The 20,478-nt window shown below is 39.3% G+C and overlaps 1 protein-coding gene and 1 long non-coding RNA gene across 9 annotated transcripts in view; one reads left to right on the plus strand and one right to left on the minus strand.

Annotated features, from left to right (window-relative positions):
- Positions 1–20,478, minus strand: part of IQGAP2 (IQ motif containing GTPase activating protein 2) — a 315,054-nt gene that overhangs the window by 113,688 nt on the left and 180,888 nt on the right. For 7 of the 8 annotated variants that reach the window (XM_002744847.6, XM_035291370.3, XM_035291369.3 and 4 more), the window contains 7 exons: positions 20,155–20,222; positions 19,410–19,523; positions 18,560–18,738; positions 16,238–16,325; positions 11,924–12,087; positions 9,187–9,347; positions 4,220–4,344 (listed from right to left, as the gene is read on the minus strand). In XM_002744847.6, the coding sequence (XP_002744893.2) occupies positions 4,220–4,344; positions 9,187–9,347; positions 11,924–12,087; positions 16,238–16,325; positions 18,560–18,738; positions 19,410–19,523; positions 20,155–20,222 (899 nt within the window). Of the gene's footprint in view, positions 1–802; positions 854–4,219; positions 4,345–9,186; positions 9,348–11,923; positions 12,088–16,237; positions 16,326–18,559; positions 18,739–19,409; positions 19,524–20,154; positions 20,223–20,478 lie in introns of those variants that run through there. The other variant, XM_035291371.3, reaches the window with a different exon arrangement.
- Positions 9,814–11,450, plus strand: LOC144581442 (uncharacterized). Its single transcript, XR_013532279.1, has 2 exons — positions 9,814–9,920; positions 10,034–11,450. It is a non-coding gene; the product is annotated as an uncharacterized LOC144581442 (long non-coding RNA).

Genomic DNA, 20,478 nt, shown 5'->3' on the forward strand with positions numbered 1-20,478 from the left:
GTATGGAAGTCAAACTATGAAACCTGAAAAGTTTTTGCAATTCTAACGAAATAGATCTATCTGGAGGTTACTTCTCAATTCCTTATTATTAAAAAATAAACATCCATTCATAAAAAGATACATATAAATTTAGATAGACACATACATACATACATATATACATAATACATACATACACACACTGCCAAGGGGCTTTTGCTTCCTAGGTTAGTACTGATGGATAAGAACTGTTAAAGAAACTAGGCATTAATGAGCAATAAGCTTAGCATATAAGCATTTTAAGGCCAGACTCAATATTTCTTATTTTTTTCATTAGATTTCATCTAAAATGATCACCAGTTACTTCACAAATCTGATATGCCATGAAATAGAATGAGTACCACTCATTTTTAAAAGAAGAATCTCCATCTTGATATTCAAGTAAAGGTAAAATATTTAGCTAAATATTTTCTGAATAGATGAGCCCATAACCACCACCTTGTTAGGAATGAAAAGATTTACCTGTAAGAAGAAAGAAACCATCTAAAACTCCAGTTTAAATGGTTTCAAATATGTTTGAAGAAAAAACAAAACTACTTCTCTAATGAGCAAGTTATATTATCTGTAAACACTGAGAGAACTCTGGAAAGTCTAAGTATTATCTAAATACAAGGTACTGTTGTTTCACCCTGTAGGATTTATAAACTGGAGTGCATGGAATATTTAGTGTCATTCTCTGGTCACCCCCTCTTGGGTAAGCTGTTCTAAATACTTTAAAACACCCCATCCAAAAATAGTCTTAACAGAACCAATGGCCGATCACCTGGAAGTACGTGCATTTCAGCTGACTTGATTGAAATCACCTGGTAAAGCTGCTGAGGTCATAATTAATGACATCATAGGAGCTGAAAGATCTACCCACAAGTCCCCTGGGAACATGTGCATCACTTCCTCTGTTTATTAATAAAAGGGAAATCCTGTTCGAACAAAGACTGCTGGGCTTCACTCAGCCCATGGTCCACTTCTTTATATCAAAATGAGTTATTATACAACATTCTAGTCCATGAGAGAGTGGGTGTTCTCTTAGAGTTCATGTATTTGAGGCAGCGGATACATACCAAGAATGGTATCTACCAAATTTAAAGAGCAAAAACTCAAAGGAAGAAAACTTCCTAATCTAGGCTATATGGTTAAAATAATGCTCCTCTATGGCTCTACTGGGAAAAGTAAACTTTTCAGTAAGAAATCAACAGAGCCTGAGGAAATGCATTTAGCAGCTAGCTTCTCCATTAAATTCACCTTCTGTATTTCTCATTTTCCATTAGCTGCTTACCTCACCTACATCACAATGCGGACGGAATTAGACCTCAGAGCATGTAACAAGAGTAAGGTGGAGAGGCAAGAGTAATGCACCTTCAAAACGTCCATGAAAAATTCTTAGCTCCTCAGATGACTTAATTACTATACTAGCATTCCTGCCTGTTTACAATGATGTATTTTAGAAATTTTAGATTTTTGAGTAATTGCCTAAACAGAATATCAAACTCAATACTCATTCTGACAGAAGAAAAAAAACAAAACCAAAACACAGATAAATTACTCTTTATTAAAGTTCCCAAATTCTAGACGGGAAATACTAGTGTCTGAAATACCTTCTCTGGTTATGGCATATGTCCTTTACGACAAGATATTCAAAAGAAGTGTTATAGTGGCCATGTGAAATGTCCTAGGGTGAATAACTCAGTAGTGCTGTTACCTCGATAGATAAAAGCCACAGCAATCAAATGAGATTTTTGCTTAAAAATAATATCTACTTACAAAAGACTATTCTCTTTTTAAGTTATACAAATATTACTTGTTTTTTCCCCCCCTGGTAAACAAAAGGCTCTGTTTGATAGCCAGGAAGAAAAATGGCATTTCCCCCCTTTTAATCAGTTTCAAGCCTACAATCGTTCAGCACTAAGAACTAACATTCATTTGTGTAAGTGGCACATAGCGAAATAACCAAAGCAGAACTGAAGCATGGGTATTGCCAAGAATTGGGAAAAAAGTTAGAAAGCAAAGACGGGATGTGAGCCTTTGTTTTGCCTACCAAAAGAAAGGAGTCCCACTTCTTGGGCGGCAGTTGCCATAGCAACCAAACCACTGCTGAAGGAGGTTCAGAGCATTAAGGTGGAAGTTGTGGAGAAAGACAGAAGCCTGGGGACTGAGCTAGGTAGCTCAGACTAAGACAGGCAGCAGGACACTAGGAGCAGTGGTGGTCCCCCAACCCCCGACTGATGATGTTGAACATCTGCTCAAATTAGTGCTTGCATCTTGACTAATGTCTGCCAAGAACCATAAACTCCCAAGCTAAGTATCAGAAAAGACCTAAGTAGGCTTTGAGCAAGCTATCTGATTGCAGAGATTTTTTTTTTTTTTTTTTTTTTTTTGAGACGGAGTTTCACTCTTGTTACCCAGGCTGCAGTGCAATGGCGCAGTCTCGGCTCACCACAACCTCTGCCTCCTGGGTTCAGGCAATTCTCCTGCCTCAGCCTCCTGAGTAGCTGGGATTACAGGCACGTGCCACCGTGCCCAGCTAATTTTTTGTATTTTTAGCAGAGATGGGGTTTCACCATGTTGACCAGGATGGTCTCGATCTCTTGACCTGATGATCCACCCGCCTTGGCCTCCCAAAGTGCTGGGATTATAGGCGTGAGCCACTGCACCCGGCCTGCAGAGATTTTTAAATGCTTCACTGAAAGAAAATGCCGAGGCAACAGGAAGCCGTGCCATTCCAAAAGAGATTTAGACTTGCGCACAACTTGGAAAGGACAAAATGAAAGTGTCCAGGCATCAGTGTAACAGTGGGACATCCGTGGTACCTTATATCAGGGTAGCACACCTGGATCCTGTTTTATAGTAGGGGCTTCAAGGGAGAATATGGTTACAAAACAAGAGCCGAATCTGGCCTTGATTTTTGGCCAGTGTTCACAGGAAATAGCAAAGAAAAAGAGGAAAACTTTGTAAATACAATTAATTAACAAAGTCCTATGTTTTATTTCAAGAGTGATCTTAGTATTCCTAAGTTAAATACAGCATTAGAAGACCAGACCTAAGACCTTACCCAAACACACTAGAATAAAACATAATAAACTGTGAGAGAAGTAACTGCCCACTCTATCTGCAAGCTTGGAGCAAATGAACTAGAAAAGTCAAAGCTGGAGGGTGGAGGAGAGATCAATGATTTTAGCAAGGCTCATCCACTCTTGCTGACAAGTCAAAAGCTCATAAGCCGCAAGAGATGGTGTTGGTTTATTTTCATGATGGATAACACAGCTTGAAGCATACTATAGAAAAGCAGTGAGTGTATATATTGCAGAAGCTACATAGCTCCTCATTCTTCACTCTGTTATTATAAGCAAGAAGCAAATGATAAAGCAGCAAGCTGGTATTCAAGAAAGTAGGTTTCAGGGCGTTATCTTGAGGTTGGTATGCGTTTATGCTGGTAGCTCATAATTTCCTCAAAAACAGCAAATCACCATGTTTTGTGATCATTAAGCAACAGCTAGATTGTCTTCCAACTTCTTCATTTCTGGGGCAGAAAATCATGTCATATTTCAGAAAAAAACATGCCCAAATAAAAGGTCAAAATAAAATTGGCTGTTTAAAAATATGAGTTATTGGCCAGGTGCGGTGGCTCATGCCTATAATCCCAGCACTTTGGGAGGCCCAGGCGGGCAGATCATGAGGTCAGGAGTTTGAGACAAGCGTGACCAACATGGTGAAACCTCATCTCTACTAAAAATACAAAAATTAGCCAGGTTTGGTGGTGCATTCCTATAATCCCACCCACTCAAGAGGCTGAGGCAGGAGAATTACTTGAACCCAGGAGGTGGAGGTTGCAGTGAGCCAAGATCGCGCCACTGCACTCCAGCCTGGGTGACAGAGCGAGACTCCATCTCAAAAAAAAAAGAGTTATTGAGCTGTCTCTGAAGTACAAATAACCAGAAAATACCAGGCCTTCTACTTGTGTATTTTTACTCTATTATGTATTCTTGTATACACTCTGTAATGTTTATAACATATTGGTAAAGTGGAATAGGCATAAAATCTATATATAAACAAAGGTACGCATATTAGCGGAGTGTGCTCTCACAGAGTTCCTGAGCAAAATCTTAAGGCTTTAATCGAGAAAACTAAGTTGTCCAGATACCGTCTTCTCCCACTATGCTAGAGAAGCAAAGTGTCTTATACTTACGGTCATTTTCTTCTTGAATTTGAGCATTAACCATATCAATACAATTCTGAATTTCATTCCAGCTTAAGTTATCTTGCCCTTGGGATAAAACTTCTAGTTTAACAGAGAGTAGTGTGTTTGCATAACTGTGGAAGAGAAAAAAAATCTTGATGTTAATCAGAGACATTCATTCTTTGTTCATGTTATATTTCTCAAATACGACACATGGTCAAATGTGGCTATTACGCAGTTAGACAAAGAGTAGAAAAGCAAATAAAATTGTCCTGTGTAGCTCTGTCAACATACACCAAGCTTATTTGTACTAACGGTGTTTTCTTAAAGTATTTCCATAAACAAATTCTGTTTAACGAAAGGTCTTCAAAATCTAAATTTGTACCTAACTCAAGCAAAGCTAGAAGCTGTCAAGTCTGTGAAATTACTTTTCCCCAGTTACTAATTTTTCTCCCCTTTGTATGTCTTCGTTCTGCTCAGTCTTCAGATGATTGTTATAGGAAAAAATTAAGTTACCATGGCTCTCAATCTTTCTATCATCAAGAGAAGTCATTATTTCTCATATTCCTTCAAAAATCTAAGTTTTAAAAGACCTTTTCTACTCTAACCCTCATACAGCTGAGCCACTTTGAGGCCAGATATGCCACTGAGGTATCAGATAACGTGCAAATGCAGTTCCAGAAACCTTGCTGAGTAACTGTATGTTGTTCTGAAGAGGTGGCACATGGGTTAAACCAGGATATACTGAAACTCCTTTTCACCTGCCCATTTCTCCAAAGGCTCCTATCCAATACTCAAAAATCTCTCTTAGGGCTGGTGTGGTGGCTCACACCTGTAATTCTAGCAATATGGGAAGCTCAGTGAGAGGATCGCTTGAGCACAGGACTTTGAGACCAGCTTGGGCAACATAGAGACACCTCGTCTCCACACAAAACAATTAAAATTAAAAATGGTCCTCTCACCTATCATTTATGACCCACGACCCTTCTCACTGTGCACAGCCCTCTGGATGATACGGTTTATTCAACCACTCCAATTACTTTTTTCTTGTCTGGGGACATTTCAGGGAAAAACTTAGTTGTACTGATACATTAAGAAACATTTACTTCTCAATAATCAATTTTCCCACTTTCTAATTTCCACAGAAACCATATTACAATCACAGGCTAACATGAACTATTCTAGCCAAAAGTAATGAAACTAGATAGTTTAGTGTGCTTTTACGTCTTTACACCAGGGCAATGAAGAACAATCCTCTGTGTGTAATAAGTCCCTCTGCAGTTTGACTTCTGAATAGTCTCCAGGGATCTGGTAATGGCAGAGGTTAAAATAAAGTCTAAAACTGCTTTTTTTTGGTTGTGACAAACTTTTTCAAAATTCTGGGTGCTTCAAGGTGGCACGCAGTATCTTCCATGGAATGTAGCTTGAGAGAAAACATCATTCAAAACAGAAAATTGTGGTAACAATTAATTGTCTGTAGCTGAATGAGGCCTCTGCCAAGTGCAGATGTGAAATACACTAGTGACCACAATGACAATATGGATAAGTGGCAACTTGCACTGGTTAGTGTCTCTCAGAGATGGAGACTATTCTAAAAGTGCAAAGTCCTTACGGGCATCCCATATACTTAACATCTAAATGCTGACCCAACAGGAGTGAAATGGCAAAGTTAAAAATAAAACAGAGAGGCCGGGTGCGGTGGCTCACACCCGTAATCCCACGACTTTGGGAGGCCGAGGCGGGTGGATAATGAGGTCAAGAGATTGAGATCATCCCGGCTAACATGGTGAAACCCCGTTTCTACTAGAAATACAAAAATCAGCCAGGTGCAGTGGTGTGTGCCTGTAATCCCAGCTACTTGGGAGGCTGAGGCAGGAGAATTGTTTGAACCCAGGAGGTGGAGATTGCAGTAAGCTGAGATTGTGCCACTGCAATCCAGCCTGGCATCAGAGAGAGACTCTGTCTAAAAATAAAATAAAATAAGTAAAAATAAACACAGAAATACAACCACCCATCATTACTTTAGAAATGAACCAGAACAAGCTATAAAGGGAAAACATTTTAGGAGTAATACAAGCAGCTCCATGGGCTTTTCCAATTGAGTATTTCTCTCCACACTGAAGTTACCATCTTCGGGAAATATTCCATAGTTTACCCTAAGAGGTCAATGTCCTCTCCTCTCACTCTTTCTCTCAGCTCTCTTCACCTCATGTTATGGACAAACTAGTAAGGAGTCTACTAATCTAAGAGGCCTGGGAAGGTCTGAGAAGATCAGTAATCCAATTAGTTCATCAGATGTTTCTAAGTATTTGCTACACGTAAAACATGGCAACACTACAGTAGTATTAGGAGGAAAACAAGGTCAGCCTTTGTGCTTAAAACCAGTGTGTAAGATGACAAAAATTCCAAAAGGTATAAAAGCAGAGTACAGGAAGGCCCATTAAAGTAGAGAGTCCCTAAAAGTAGATGTAATGGGGTTTAAAACAAGAAGTGGAAGGAAATCCTTAGTGGTGGAGAGCCATTCCTGGGACAGGCACTAAATCAAACACTGAATCCTCAAAACAGATCTGCAAATGCAGAGTGGGGCTTTTGTTTCTTTGCTTTGTAAATGAAGGAAAGGGCTCAGTTGGGAGGATCAAACTCAGACATTTTTGGCTCCAAGACGTATGCTCCTCTAACCACATCATGCTACCTCCAAGGAGAGATAACATCAGATGTGGTGATGGGGAGAAGCATGGATATACTTCATGGAACATAATGTATGGTAGGTAGGGCTCAGGAGCTCCAATACTGTGGTTACTGGAGTTGAGTGAAGACACCAAGTTCTTGATGGTGAGAGGACCATGCCTAGGAACACAGAGACCAGAAAGTACACTTCGGCTTGGCTGAAGTGCAAAATACAAGTAGGGATGGAGCAGGAGCTAAGGTCAGAGCAACATGCTTACAGTGAGAATTCTGGTCTTAATTCAGATGAGAACAAGGAACAAACAGGAGAATTAGCTACATTTTAGAACAGTTAATCTGGGAACAGTGTATGCCAAAGGCTAATGTTAACCCATATAATACTTTTGTGAGAATTAGACAAAAGAATCTTTCTGGGCAAGTACAGCCCCAAGAGTAGAAGCCATGGTGAACAGGTAGAGAGACTTTGCATGAATTCATCAAGGTGGCTTTGCACAGCATGCTTGTGCTATGAAAAACCTACTCTATGTGGCGAGGCCCTGGACAGAGCACTGTTTCTCAAACTTCATTAATCTGCAAAACTGGGCTTCCAAGATCCCAAGTCAAGATGCTGACTTTGGAAGTAAAATGCCAGGGCTGTATAAAATCATTTGGGGCCAATTCAAGTGTCAATACAAGAACCCAAGTGGGCCCTGAAATCCCACGTCAGTACTGGGTCATCCAGATCCAGAATGTACTTATTAAAAAAAAAAAAAAAATCAAAACCATTTAAAAAGTTTTCCACACAAATAGAACAGGACTACTTCTTTAAGGATATTTGTAAATGAGGAAGTGGGCACTTTTGATAATCAGAATGGGTGAGTCGGAGGCTACTGTCATGTAGAGGGTAGTTGCCAGGTATGCTAAATATGTGGGACAGTCTTGACAGTTATCACCAAGATGCCGCATTAGCCTGTAGGCTTCAGAAGGGCTCCACGAGCTCTTCTACTCTAGCACTAAGAAAGTATGGCAAAGCCTGGTTAGGTAGGAATGATGAATGAATGGGGAGAGAAAAGAAGTAGGGTGACCAGTTTAGGGGTTACTACAGAAGCCAAAGTGAGAAGTAAAGAGGGTGGCTGCAGAGAAACGAAAACATCTTGCAGAGGTATAAGGCACACAGATTGGCCACTGACAGCAGGCTCTTCAGTGCACAGGGATGCCCAGCTGAGGGCAGAGGGAAACTCAAATTGAGCTTGTGGTTTCTCAGCTTGCAGGAGAGGATGGTGCCATTAACAGAAACAGTGGAGGTAAATATAAATTACCTTGGAAACAGACGCTAAGGAGTCATATGAACCACATGGCCAAATTTAAGTAGAACAAGAGAATTAAGTTTCTTCAAAAAGACTGAAAACAAGGAAAACCCACCATCCTTCCATTACTTGTTGGCCATTCTCTATGTAGGCAAGTGGTCAAATGCCATATGTTTAACCTAAGAAATCACTGGTTTTTCCTGTGGGACTGTACATGACCCAAGAGAATTAGCCAACCTGCCTAATAGAGCAGTTCCAAAATCAGTAGCTGAAAAGAGCTTTTGTCAAGATCTGTGCAGACATCTCCCCCTGGTGGTTATAAGAATCCAAGATTCACTCATTTTAACTGGGGCTTTTGTCTCAGTGACTCTCTCATCTGGCTCCCAATTCTGGCCATTTGATTTTCCCTCCAGATCTGCTGTGTTGTTTTTTAACAGTGCTATCAGTTGTACTATTTGGTAGGATACTTCCTACCAAACATGAAACATGAAATGAAAGACACTAAATGGATGTTATTACCCACTGCCATGACCCACTGTGGCCTCATATTTCTTTGGCTTAATAATCAGAAGAGTGCAGTTTGGGGCCCAACTGCCCAACTTTAGTTCCATTACTCTGGATTCTGTTTCTGCATTAGTGAAATAAAAGAATTGAACTGGATGATTATTAAAGTTATTCTTCTACATCCTCCTGCTGTTTCCAAAATGCACGCAAGGAAAGGTATGTTTCCAATAGTTCCTTTATTTTCAGCCTATCAAGTAATCTCTGCCAATGACAAAGTCATTCATTAATTGCCATAGGATTATCACTTTCTGATTCTCTTTGTTTCCCCAGAAGGAATACTGTAAACAAGGATACTAATTAGAAGGACTCTTAAAACAGACTAGTTTTCAAGAAATATGAGCATGGTATATGGATTTCTCCACCAACAGACAAATTCCTCACTTGTAAGATCTGCCAACCATCATTTCTGCATTGAAAGAAGGTTTGGAAAATGTTCCTTACCGTTCCACATATGCCTTGTCCAGATTGTTTAAGCCTATTGTGGGGCTTCTGAGTTGATTCTGCACAGACACAAGATCGTTGCTTTCCAAGGCCTGGTTTAGTAAAGCAACAGCAGACAACATTTCCACAGCAATCAAAAGCTCCTCGTGGGCCAAGTAGTTCTGTTGGAAAACATATGGCAACATAAGCTCTCCACATAACACACCTCATGTGCATGATGGAGGTTTACAATGCTCATTTCACCAAACAATGAAAAGTCAAGAACTTGATAGCTCAGCAGAAAGAGGAGTTGCTGGCCACTTGCTTTCCACTGGCTTTAAGAACAGGTATATGGTTCCTGGGTTTTCCTTGGATGATCATTTTTTGAGACTTAGTTGATCACAACAGAAAGTTATGATTCCACAAATGTCTGCATTCCCATTACTGATCCCTAATCCCAGCTATATTGGCTGCTTAAAGGCTCAGTTCAGCCATATAATTAAACCAAAGACTAGATAACATTGTCACTGACTGAGAGTGCCAGATGAGATTTTAGCACAGCTAATGATTTCCACTTTGAAATAAGGGTTAAGGGAAAGTTGGGAGAATTTCACCTAAAAGTTATAATCTGAAACACAAAGCAAGGTCTTCAAACCAAGACTATGATACTAATTCCAAAATTCTGATTTCAGAATAAGAAAGGATAGTTTAATCTTCCAAAGCAAATGGGAAGAAGGGGTTACCATAGAGAGCATGTAAGTAAATTTTATTCAAATATCTTACATGAAATACACATTTAACATATAAGGTATCAAATTATAAGAGCAGAATGCAATCATTTATAATTCACCTCCTCTACCTTTTTCAGTGACCTGTTCGTGGATACCTAAATTGGTATATGGCAAAAAGGAAAAGGAGAAAGGAAGAAGAAATGGAGCTGGACAGCCACAGGTTAACCCTGGCCATCTGAGGATGAATGAGTGTCCTCAGGCATAAGTAAGCCTTGAGTTTCAGAGCCACAGAAATGGAAGGAAATATTAATGAGAGAACCTAAGTGAAATTAAGAAAACAAGCTATTTTTCTTTTATTACAAATACTGTGTTTCTATTTAGAAAACATAGAAAGTCTTCTTAATTTTTTTTTTTTTTGGTAAAGATGGGGCTTCACTATGTTGCCCAGGTTGGTCTTGAACTCCTGGCCTCAAGTGATCCTCCTGCCTCAGCCTCCCAAAGTGCTGAGATTACAGGTAGGTGCTACCACAGTCAGTTGATACAGAAGTCTTACTAAGCAAGAATAAGAAAACAAATGCTACCACCTAAGCTCTTTTGTGTAAGTCCTTTTATGTATTTTAAATTCATACATACATTTACAGAGGTTTTATCTTTATAACTGACTTTATTTTCTTATTGCAAAAAACAAGATAATGCTATATATCTCAATCTTATTTTTTTCTACTTAATATTTGTATGGATATCTTTTCCAGTCATTATTCTTTACATTGTCATTTTTAGAAGTTGCACATATTTCTAGCATAAATAAGCACCATAAATTAGGCAATCGGTTATTAATTAAGTAGTCATTTGTTTCCTGGTTTTCAATATTATAAACAATGCTGTGAAACATCTCTGTGGCTAAAGCTCTTTGGTTCATATCCTTCAGGCTCATTTTCTAGAATGTAACTGTCAGTGTCATGGGCTTTTGACCTATAATACTAAGACCACCCTGCAGAAAGGCTGTATAGTTCACACTGTCAGCAGCTGTGTAGAAGATGTTTGTGCCCCATATTTGTACCTACACTGGGTTAAATCTTCCTAATCTCTACCAATCTAATTTTAAATAATAAGTGTACTGTGTTTTAATTTATATTTATTTACTTCTGATTGAGTTCAAACTTTTTTTTGTTTGTAATTTGTGTATTTCTTGTTTTGTGAATTGCTGGCTCATGTTCTTGGCCTCTTTACTGTATGTGAACAAGTGCTGATTGTGATTTTAAAGATCCAAGGACTGTCCTATGTTTTTCCTCAGAACTTCAATTTTTAAATTATTTTTTACATTTAATATTTTATGTTGAAAATTTATTCTGATATATGTGTAGCGAGTTAATGTTTTCTTAACAAAGCTTAAACACTTGCAAGGACATCATTGATTAAACAATCCTTTCCTCACCTTCTTGAAGTATGGGCTTTGTCATATACTGAATTCTTGGCTCTGCTTTCAGGAGTTTTCATTTTGTTTCATTGTTTTGCTTACAGGAGTGTTAGTAAACATGGTCTTAATTACTGTAACCTTGTATGAAATTATTGTTGAATGTTGTTGTCATATTAAGGAGTACAAATTTACAAAACTCAAAGCCATTGTGCTAATGCTCTTATTTGCAATTTCTAAAATTGCAGATTGAGCTTATTTTCTCTATAAAAAAACATTATATATTGTTAAAAAAACCACATCGATATAGCTAAAAAATTATCCAAGATTTTTCAAATATCACACAGGGAATAAGAACAACCTATTTTCACATGTATATGTGTAGACCACTGCTGGAATCTCCTAACTACGCTCTTAGATTCTTTATGTAGACTAAAAGCAAGAGTTAACCAGGAAGGAGGCCATGGAATTGGTATGGATGGGCCAATGAGACCAGGATTGGTACAAATTAGAGATCCCCAGACCTCTAATCCCCTTTTTCTAACTAGGCTTCCCTAGTGCGCCATGGCACTCAGGGTTACTATCCCCAGAGCTGGAGTCTTCTCTGACTTACCATGGCATTCTGTTTCTGGAGGTTGAAAAGTTCGTTCTGATACATGGCAGCAGCAAAGGGATAAACAGCAGGCAGCTGGGCCTCTGGTTTCTTCAGGGCAAGCAGCGTATTCTCAGGGTCACCTTCCGGAATGACAGCATTGATATGCTCCACTGCAGCCTGCCCTGAGGGTGGGGGTTCACATTCTGTGAGAATGGCTGCTCTTTCCACTGCTGCCTCACCCAACCTGCCCTTCTTCCCAAGACTTTGAACCTAAGCAGTTACTTTCTATGAACTCTGAAAAGGGTTCATAAAACTCTGCAGGCAGAGGGTAGGTAAAGCCTTGAAAATGTTATCTCAGTAATTCCAACCAATCAAATCCTTGGAGGCCTAGAAGAACCTCAGCATTGATGGAACTTAGGTTATGAGATCATTCCTGAGTAGCATGACTTCCTTCCAAAATCCTTCATTTTAGGACCGGCTCTGGTTTCAATTCTTCCATGAAGCCTTCAGATTGCTCAGATCCTTAAGGATTTCTCATCTTGTGAACACCATAGTTATTTCAAGCTGGGCCATGTAGTTCCAGCCGGCATGTTCCCCAATGCTCCTTGTGCATTAGTACTGCCTCCCCAAGCAGACTTCAAGCTACATGAAGAGAAGCAAGCCTTGCCCTACTGCTGTATCTTCCTAATGCATAAGAACTGTTGTAAGCCCACAGCAAGCACTCTGACACATTGCTGCAACATCTGATACAACCATAAACTCTGATATTGTTTGGCTCTGTGTCCCCACCCAAATCTCATGTTGAATTGTAATCTTCAATGTTGGAGGAGGGATTTGGTGGAAGGTGATTATAACAGGAGGGTGGATTTTCCCCTTGCTGATAGTAAGTTCTCATGAGATATGGTTGTTTAAATGTGTAGCACTTCCCCCTTCTCTCTCTCTTCCTCCTGCTTTAGCCATGTGAAGATGTGACTGGCTTCACCATTACCCTCTGCCATGATTGTAAGTTTCCTGAGCTCTCCTCAGACATGCAGAACTGTGAGTCAATTAAACCTCTTTTCTTCATAAATTACCCAGGTGGTTCTTTATATCAGTGTGAGAACGGACTAATAAACTCCATGATCTCTTGACCAGTTGTAAGGTGCAGATTATAAAGACCTGAATTTTGGTAACCAAACTGACATGCTTGGAACAGTAGATTCAGCATAGTTTTCAGAGATCAAAAACGAAATTGCTGACTAAATGGGAGAATGAATGATGAACTCTGCCACCAGGAAAGAGCAAACCAGACAGAAACGGCAGAGTTTTGCCTTATAGGGAAGGCATCTGGGTAGCAGAAATAACACACACCCATAAATTTCTAGAGCCTTTCAAGGGTTAGCCTGTCTGCCTAATTCATGACTAACTGCAGCTAAGATCATTCTAATCCTTTTTGACAAGATGACAACTTATCTTCTCTAAATACATTCACAAGGATCTTCCCTCAATATTTTACTAAGATATGTAACTCAAGAGCAGGAAATACTTACGATGAATGGAATCCTTCAAGTCATCCTCCAGAAAACTCACACTTAACCCAAAGGACCCTGAGAACCTTACAACTTCTTTTCTATTTCTAAATTTAATGTGACAAACCAAAAAATTTCAGAAAGGAAGGCTAGTGGTTGTTTGTGGTAATTGCTGTTCTGCTAAAGGTAATCCAAGGCCTTTTAGCTGCATCTTGGATTACTCTAGGTAGGATTTTGTTTCACCTTTGATAAATTTATTATATGGGCTTGTACAGCTGGATGTTACACATCAGAAAATCATATCCTTAAAACACTGTTGCTTCTTTTCCTTTTTTTTTTTTTTTTTTTTTTGAGATAGTCTTGCTCTGTTGCCGAGGCTGGAGTACAGTGGGGCAATCTTGGCTTACTGCAGCCTCCAACTCCTGGGCTTAGGAGATCCCTCCACCTCAGCCTCTAGAGTAGCTGGGGCTACAGCTGTGTGCCATCAAGCCCAGCTAACTTTTGAATTTTTTTTTTGTAGAGACTCAGTCTCTCTTTGCTGCTCAGGCTGGTCTTGAACTCCTGGCCTCAAGTCATCCTCCCACCTCAGCCTCCCAAAGTGGTGGATTACAGGCATGAGCGACTACACCTAGCCTGAAAAACACTACTAAATAAACCATCTCTTCTAAAAAATAAGGTGAGATCAACTACTCTTTTACACTCTGCATTTACCAAAATGTACAGGCAGGGCGCAGTAGCTCTTGTTTATAATCCTCGCATTTTGGGAAGCTGAGGTGGCAAGAATCACTTGAACCCAAGAGTTCAACACCAGATAGGGCAATAGAGTGAGACCCTGTCAACCACCACCACCACCACCAAAGAAATGCAAAATGTCCAGCTCTGATCTTAACAGAATATACCACACATTGAATGGAATGCAAGTGCAGAACCTGAAAGTTAAATGGTTGTAATGTGAACAAAGCTGAGGCCTCTGACAATAGATCTGTCAAAACCCAATGTTGTCACTGATGCTATTACTATGGTTGCTATGAACGTAGATGCCTTAATATTTTAATATAATAACCTACATGGTTGGGAAAAAGCTTGTCAAAGTAACAATTCTTACATATTTTAAAGTGTACAATTGTCTCATTGTCATGTCACCAAAATGAGGCTTCTCTTCCTAAGGTTACTTTCAGTTCTATTGAACTATAAATTTTAAGATGGGGAGAGAGAAAAAGATTTCAGAATAATTATATTCTACACATTTAAAGCCATCAAGCCTTGCACTGTCCTTCATATTTTCAGCTGGTTATGCCATTAGTACAAATCATCCAATGCCATTTACTTATAAATGGAAAAAAAAAGTATAGCCAATTTGGCATTAAATTTGTGGTCAGGAAGTATGGTACTGAGTGAAGAACTAAAACATTTTTATAAAGCATTTTATTTAATATGAAAAAGAAAACTGTTTTCATGGTTATAAATATCTCAAAAATAAAGGACGGTTAAAGACTACGGAGCCATTTCCTCTCTAAGCTTATGGATCTCAGATGTCTCACCGGCAACATTAATTTCCCTCCTGTAATTCATTTCTGTCAAGCATAATGCAATTCCCAGCTTTCACATAGAACAAAAAGGCAAACTTCAAATTGTACTTCATGTATCATTAGTCCACATGTTTAAGATTTCACGAGAATAAAAGAACAGGCACATGCATCCTAACATGTGAAGGTGTTACATTAAAAAGAAAAAAAGTAGTTGAGAATTTTCAGCCCAGTTGTACGTATGTGAGCCAAATTCTCAAACACACGCAGTTGCTAACTCCTAGATGTTTATGTTAACCCTCTGGGGCTTTCCTTAATTATCGTTTGAGCCCCTTAGGATATTTCTCTCCAGTAACTTAGGAGCAAACTTCTGAGTAACACCTGTGGCTGTACACGTCTTTGCAACTCAACTAGGATGTTAAAAGGAAGGCTAGTGGACACTCCCAAGTTTTAATTTGGCAGGGGGTTCACATGCTTTATTAAGTGGGTTAAATGGTCTGTCATGTATTAGGTTTTTGGGTATATATGGATTATTTAGATTGATCAAGGCAAAATAAATGTCAAATGAAATTCCTTATTGACTCTTGTGATGCTCAACTAAAAATACTCTTATTCTTAGTCAGAGGGGAGAAAAGACTAATAAAAAAATTGATGTAGCTAAACGTGTATATGCTTATTTTAATTACCTAAGTCTGCTGTTCTTTATAGTCACACACCTGAACCAGGTACTAAGAGGAACTGATCTGCTTGAGTCCACAGAGGCTCAGGGGTATAGGACTCAAAGCCGCCATCATGAAATTTCATCTGGCCTGTCCATAGTCCCATTCACTGGCACCAATGTTACACAAGTGTAAGAAAAATCTTTCAAACTACAGACTATGGGAATGGCTGGGAAGTCACAGAGATCAGTGGTGTCAATAGTACCTTTTACAATTCCAACATAATACCATCACAGAATCGTGGGCAAGCAACTACTATTTGTAAGTTACAATCTTTTACTAAATTACCTTCAGTATTAGCCCCAAAAATGACAGATTAAAAATGCGGAACGTAATCAAACAGGAAGGTAGAATCAAACTAGCTTCAGGATACTTTGTGTGGACTGACATCACCAGAAAAGCACAATGGGAAACTGCCAAATATTGCTCCATAATTAAGAGCAACATTGACACTGAGTAGATTTTCATTGTATGAGGCAGTTTTCCAAGTATACAAATTGAGAGTTATGCTGGGATTCTGGCAAGGAAGGTCGGTATCTTATGGAAATATCAATTTCCTTCATGCAATCCATTACTTACTGTTGACTTTATTAATATTGCCTTGGATTTCTGCTTGTGTCAGCAGTTCTTCATAAACATCTCTTTCTTCTTCTGAAATGCAGCTATTCTGCAAAACAAAGTCTTCACTGATTCCTGAGGTTAAATAAAATATTTCCAAAACTTGAAACTCAAATGGAAAAACATGAAGAGTGATAAAAAACCATTCTCTAATTATTTAAATTCATTGGAAGCATTTGTGGAGTGCCTGCTCTGTTCAGGGCACTGGAGGAGAATGCCTGGCAAAGATTACAAAGATGAATGACAGACCCAGTGACTCTTTGAAAAGGGCTAATTTTCAAATGTGGAAAACATCAGTTTGGACCACTTTGTTTTGCCATTTCTGTAGATCAAAAACAGTTGAATAGCACTGATTTCATTTGATTTGATCTAATAAAATAACACAAATAATGAATATGCCTAGAACAGAATAGATTCTATAAGAGAAGTACTATAAGCATTTTTTTCAAAATTAGTCATAGTTGGGAAGAAAAGTTTTCAAAGAGATTATAATCAATGAGGGCTTCGAACAACAGAATAATGTCAAGAATAGGATGCAGATAGCAGAATTTGGTTACACAGATGGAAAGCTTAGCACGTCGGGCTACAACTTGGAGTGTGTGCCCAGGGTGAGCCAAAAAGATGAGGGGGTCAACTGAAGGCTAAGATTTGGTGTTGAATATTCAGTAGGCAACAGAGAATCGGGATGTTTCTGGTGGGTTGACATCAGATTTGTAGTTAAAGATCAATTTTGTAACCTCTAGCTGTAAGGGGGATTGGCTTGGAGAATAGCAGCCAATCTCGTAGGCAGAGACCCACGAGGAAGGTGCTTGATACAAGAGTCAAGCAATGACGACAGCAAAGGCAGGACTGAGGCAAGACTGGTGAGACTAAAAGGTTGGTGACAGATTCAACTCTAACAAGAGTAGGCAGCAGAATCTAGCAATGGATGGGACACAGGGGGCATGAGTTCTAAGACAAAGGTAGCAATCATTCTGAATCAGGGAAGTCAGCAAGGGGAGCTCTTCTAATATAATGGGGTACAAAGCCCTAGGGTCAGAGATGAAGATATCTGGAGGAGAGGAGAGAGGCCAATTTGGGAAGGGCTGGCATAAAGCTGACGGCTGATTTCTTCAACAAGTGGATGAGCTCTATGGAGGAAGAACAGAGAGGGATTCAGTGTTGGACCTTGAAGAATCCCCATACTGAGAGGGAGGAAGAAGAGGAGAAAGAGGCACAGAGAAGAACCATGGCAGCAAGGACGCATATAAGCTGTTAGAGCAGAGAATCTCAAGGCAGAGGGCCAACCCTACCAGATATGGTGGAAGCCACCAGTTGAGAAAAACGCCAAAATCTAAAGTGGTTACTTTTACTCATGGAGCTGAAACTAACATGGCAAGAGCTTAATGAGAAACTGGTGAGGAAGTAGAAGCTCTCAGTGTAGACAAAGTTTTCAACAACGAACTAGACAGAAAGGTGGTTACAAATGGAGTTAGAATTAGGAGCAGTCTATCTTGCACAGGAGGGACATCCTCAAATATAAAGGATTGACTACCGGGAAAATATGAAGACCGCAGATTGAAAAACATACTCTCTGAACTTCACCACCCTGAATTATTAACCTCTACTACCAAATGTAAAAGTATCTTTCTAATGTAAGGTCTGCTGATGATGCCTAACAAGGGATGATTATGAGTTGCTACTTGTATACTTTCTGAGGACAGTAGCAAGTTTGCCACATGACTTTGAATTCTTTCAATCTATAACATTCACACACAATTCTCTTTTTAAAAATTGAGGGTCTCAGTCTGCTACGTAGGCTGGAGTGCAGTAGCACGGTCACAGTTCACTGCAGCCTCAATCTCCCAGACTCAAGTGATTCTTTCACACCTTAGCCTCCTGAGTAATTGGGACTGCAGGCTTCAACCACCATGCCCGGCTAATTTTTTATTTTTCCTTTTATTTTCTTAGAGACAGGGTCTTAGTATGGTGCTCAGGCTCATCTTGAACTCCTAGACTCAAGGGATCCTCCCGCTGTGGCCTCCCAAAGTGCTGGGATTACAGGCATAAGCCATCATGCCTGGCCTATAAAATTCCTTTTTATGCCTTATACAGGCATATAATCTAATTGCCTTACATAGTGTATAGTCCTCTTTTATGCTACATTTCATTCAAATAAATTGTCTATGGCTATAGAGAACATAGCCAACTGATTTAAAAGTATTGCTTTTAACATTAAGGCTTTTCAAACTAGTAACTCATAAGCACATTCATTACTGTTTTTATTACTCAGAATCTAAGTACCTTCAGTCTTGCACTTTCCTCTTTTTTCTTTTTGGCATCCCAGAGTTCTTTCTGATATTCAGGTGCAAGGTTGTCATCCACTAAAGTTAACACTGCATTTGGGTTTCTTAGTGTTACAATGGTGTGCTCTGCTATTCCTTTTTCAACAGCTTCATTAATGGCTATAACTGCAGCATGTACTAAAAAGTAAAGAGAGAGAGAAAAAGGTTTTATCAGCAAAAGACCACATGGAAAGTTGCATCAACCCTGCGTAAACCCAAGCAGTTTTACTTTCTTTCTTGGCTTCCAGTAAATAGGTCAAAAAGAGAACTCAGACATATTATGGAGCACCTGACAACCTCTCCACATGGCTGTCTTTGCTCGCGATCTCGGCATCTGTTAAGTAATTCTGACTCATTTATAAGTCACTGAATGGCTAAAATGAACTGAGGCCTATGTCACCCTCAGGGGTTAGAAGGTAAGTCAATCCTTACCCTCTGGTCTGCGTGACATGGATAATTTTAAAGTAACATGTTAGTTCCAAGAGATACTTGCACTTTAGCTTACAATACTAAAAGACCTATAACAATGTACTCTACCACTAAAATCTACAGACACAGAAAATAGAGAATGATGGACCATGAAGATATTTCTGGAACCTGAATTCATGTTGCACAAGTAGAAGTCTAAAAACCAAAACCAAATCAATTATTGGTTATATTCTGACATCCTCCAATTAATCACTATAAAACAAAAATTTTAGGCTGCTTAAAGGATCTTCTAAATATTCTATTTCGAGTAATCAAAATCAATAAGTAAAGTACAGGTAAGTCTCACGTCAATGGCAAGTTTGGATTTTAAACGGACTTACATGCAGCTTCATCCACGGAGAGTTCATTGGCCAGAATACCGCCTATTTTGCTGAAAGATGGCATCTGTATTCCATATTTTTCAAGTTCTTTTCTCATATTACTGATTTCCTCCTCTAACAAAGAACCAGATAATAATCGTCATTATCAGAGAAAGCTACAGAGATGGATGAAGGAATGAATATAATCATATCAAGAAATGTCTTCATCAGGAAGGGGGGTTGTTTCTAACAAGAACCTTAGGAAGTGCTGGGTGCGGTGTCTCAAGCCTGTAATCCCAGCACTTTCGGAGGCCGAGGCAGGTGGATCATGAGGTCAAGAGATCGAGACCATCCTGGTCAACATGGTGAAACCCCGTCTCTACTAAAAATACAAAAAATTAGCTGGGCATGGTGGCACATGCCTGTAATCCCATGTACTCAGGAGGCTGAGGCAGAAGAATTGCCTGAACCCAGGAGGTGGAGGTTGCGGTGAGCCGAGATCGTGCCATTGCACTCCAGCCTGGGTAACAAGAACGAAACTCCGTCTCAAAAAAAAAAAAAACCTTAGGAAGAACCCAGCCCCAGTTTCTCATTTCACAAACGTGGGGAAGGAGGACTCAGTCAAGAATGAGCAAGATAGATCAGTTTTCTCTTCTCATCAATATATAGGAATAAGGGAAGTCAGTAATATCAAAATGGGGAAAAAAGGTATTGGGACTCTTTTTATAAGTAGATTGTAATAAATTACAAAGATAAAGAGTAATACCTGTGAAGTCTACTTTGCCCAACAAATCCTGGATCTGGGGTGCTATTCCAAGTTTGAACAGATATAAACTAGAAGAAAAAACATAAAATTATCAGAAATTTCATCATCATAAATCTTAATGTGATAAATTACATAAATCTTAATAGTATTTTCAGTTGAAAAAGACCTAAGAGATATCCAGTCTATTCATTTTATAGATGAGAAAACTGAATCCCTAAGTAACAGAGTCCTTAGTGAGGCCAGGATCAGAATTCTAATTTGTGTCCCAAAGACTGGTCTTCTGTAATCCACAGCACTTCTACAGAGCCAGCTAACTCTGCATCA

This window comes from Callithrix jacchus, chromosome 2 (genome assembly GCF_049354715.1).
Source record: "Callithrix jacchus isolate 240 chromosome 2, calJac240_pri, whole genome shotgun sequence".
In the NCBI taxonomy this organism is placed as follows: Eukaryota; Metazoa; Chordata; class Mammalia; order Primates; family Cebidae; genus Callithrix; species Callithrix jacchus.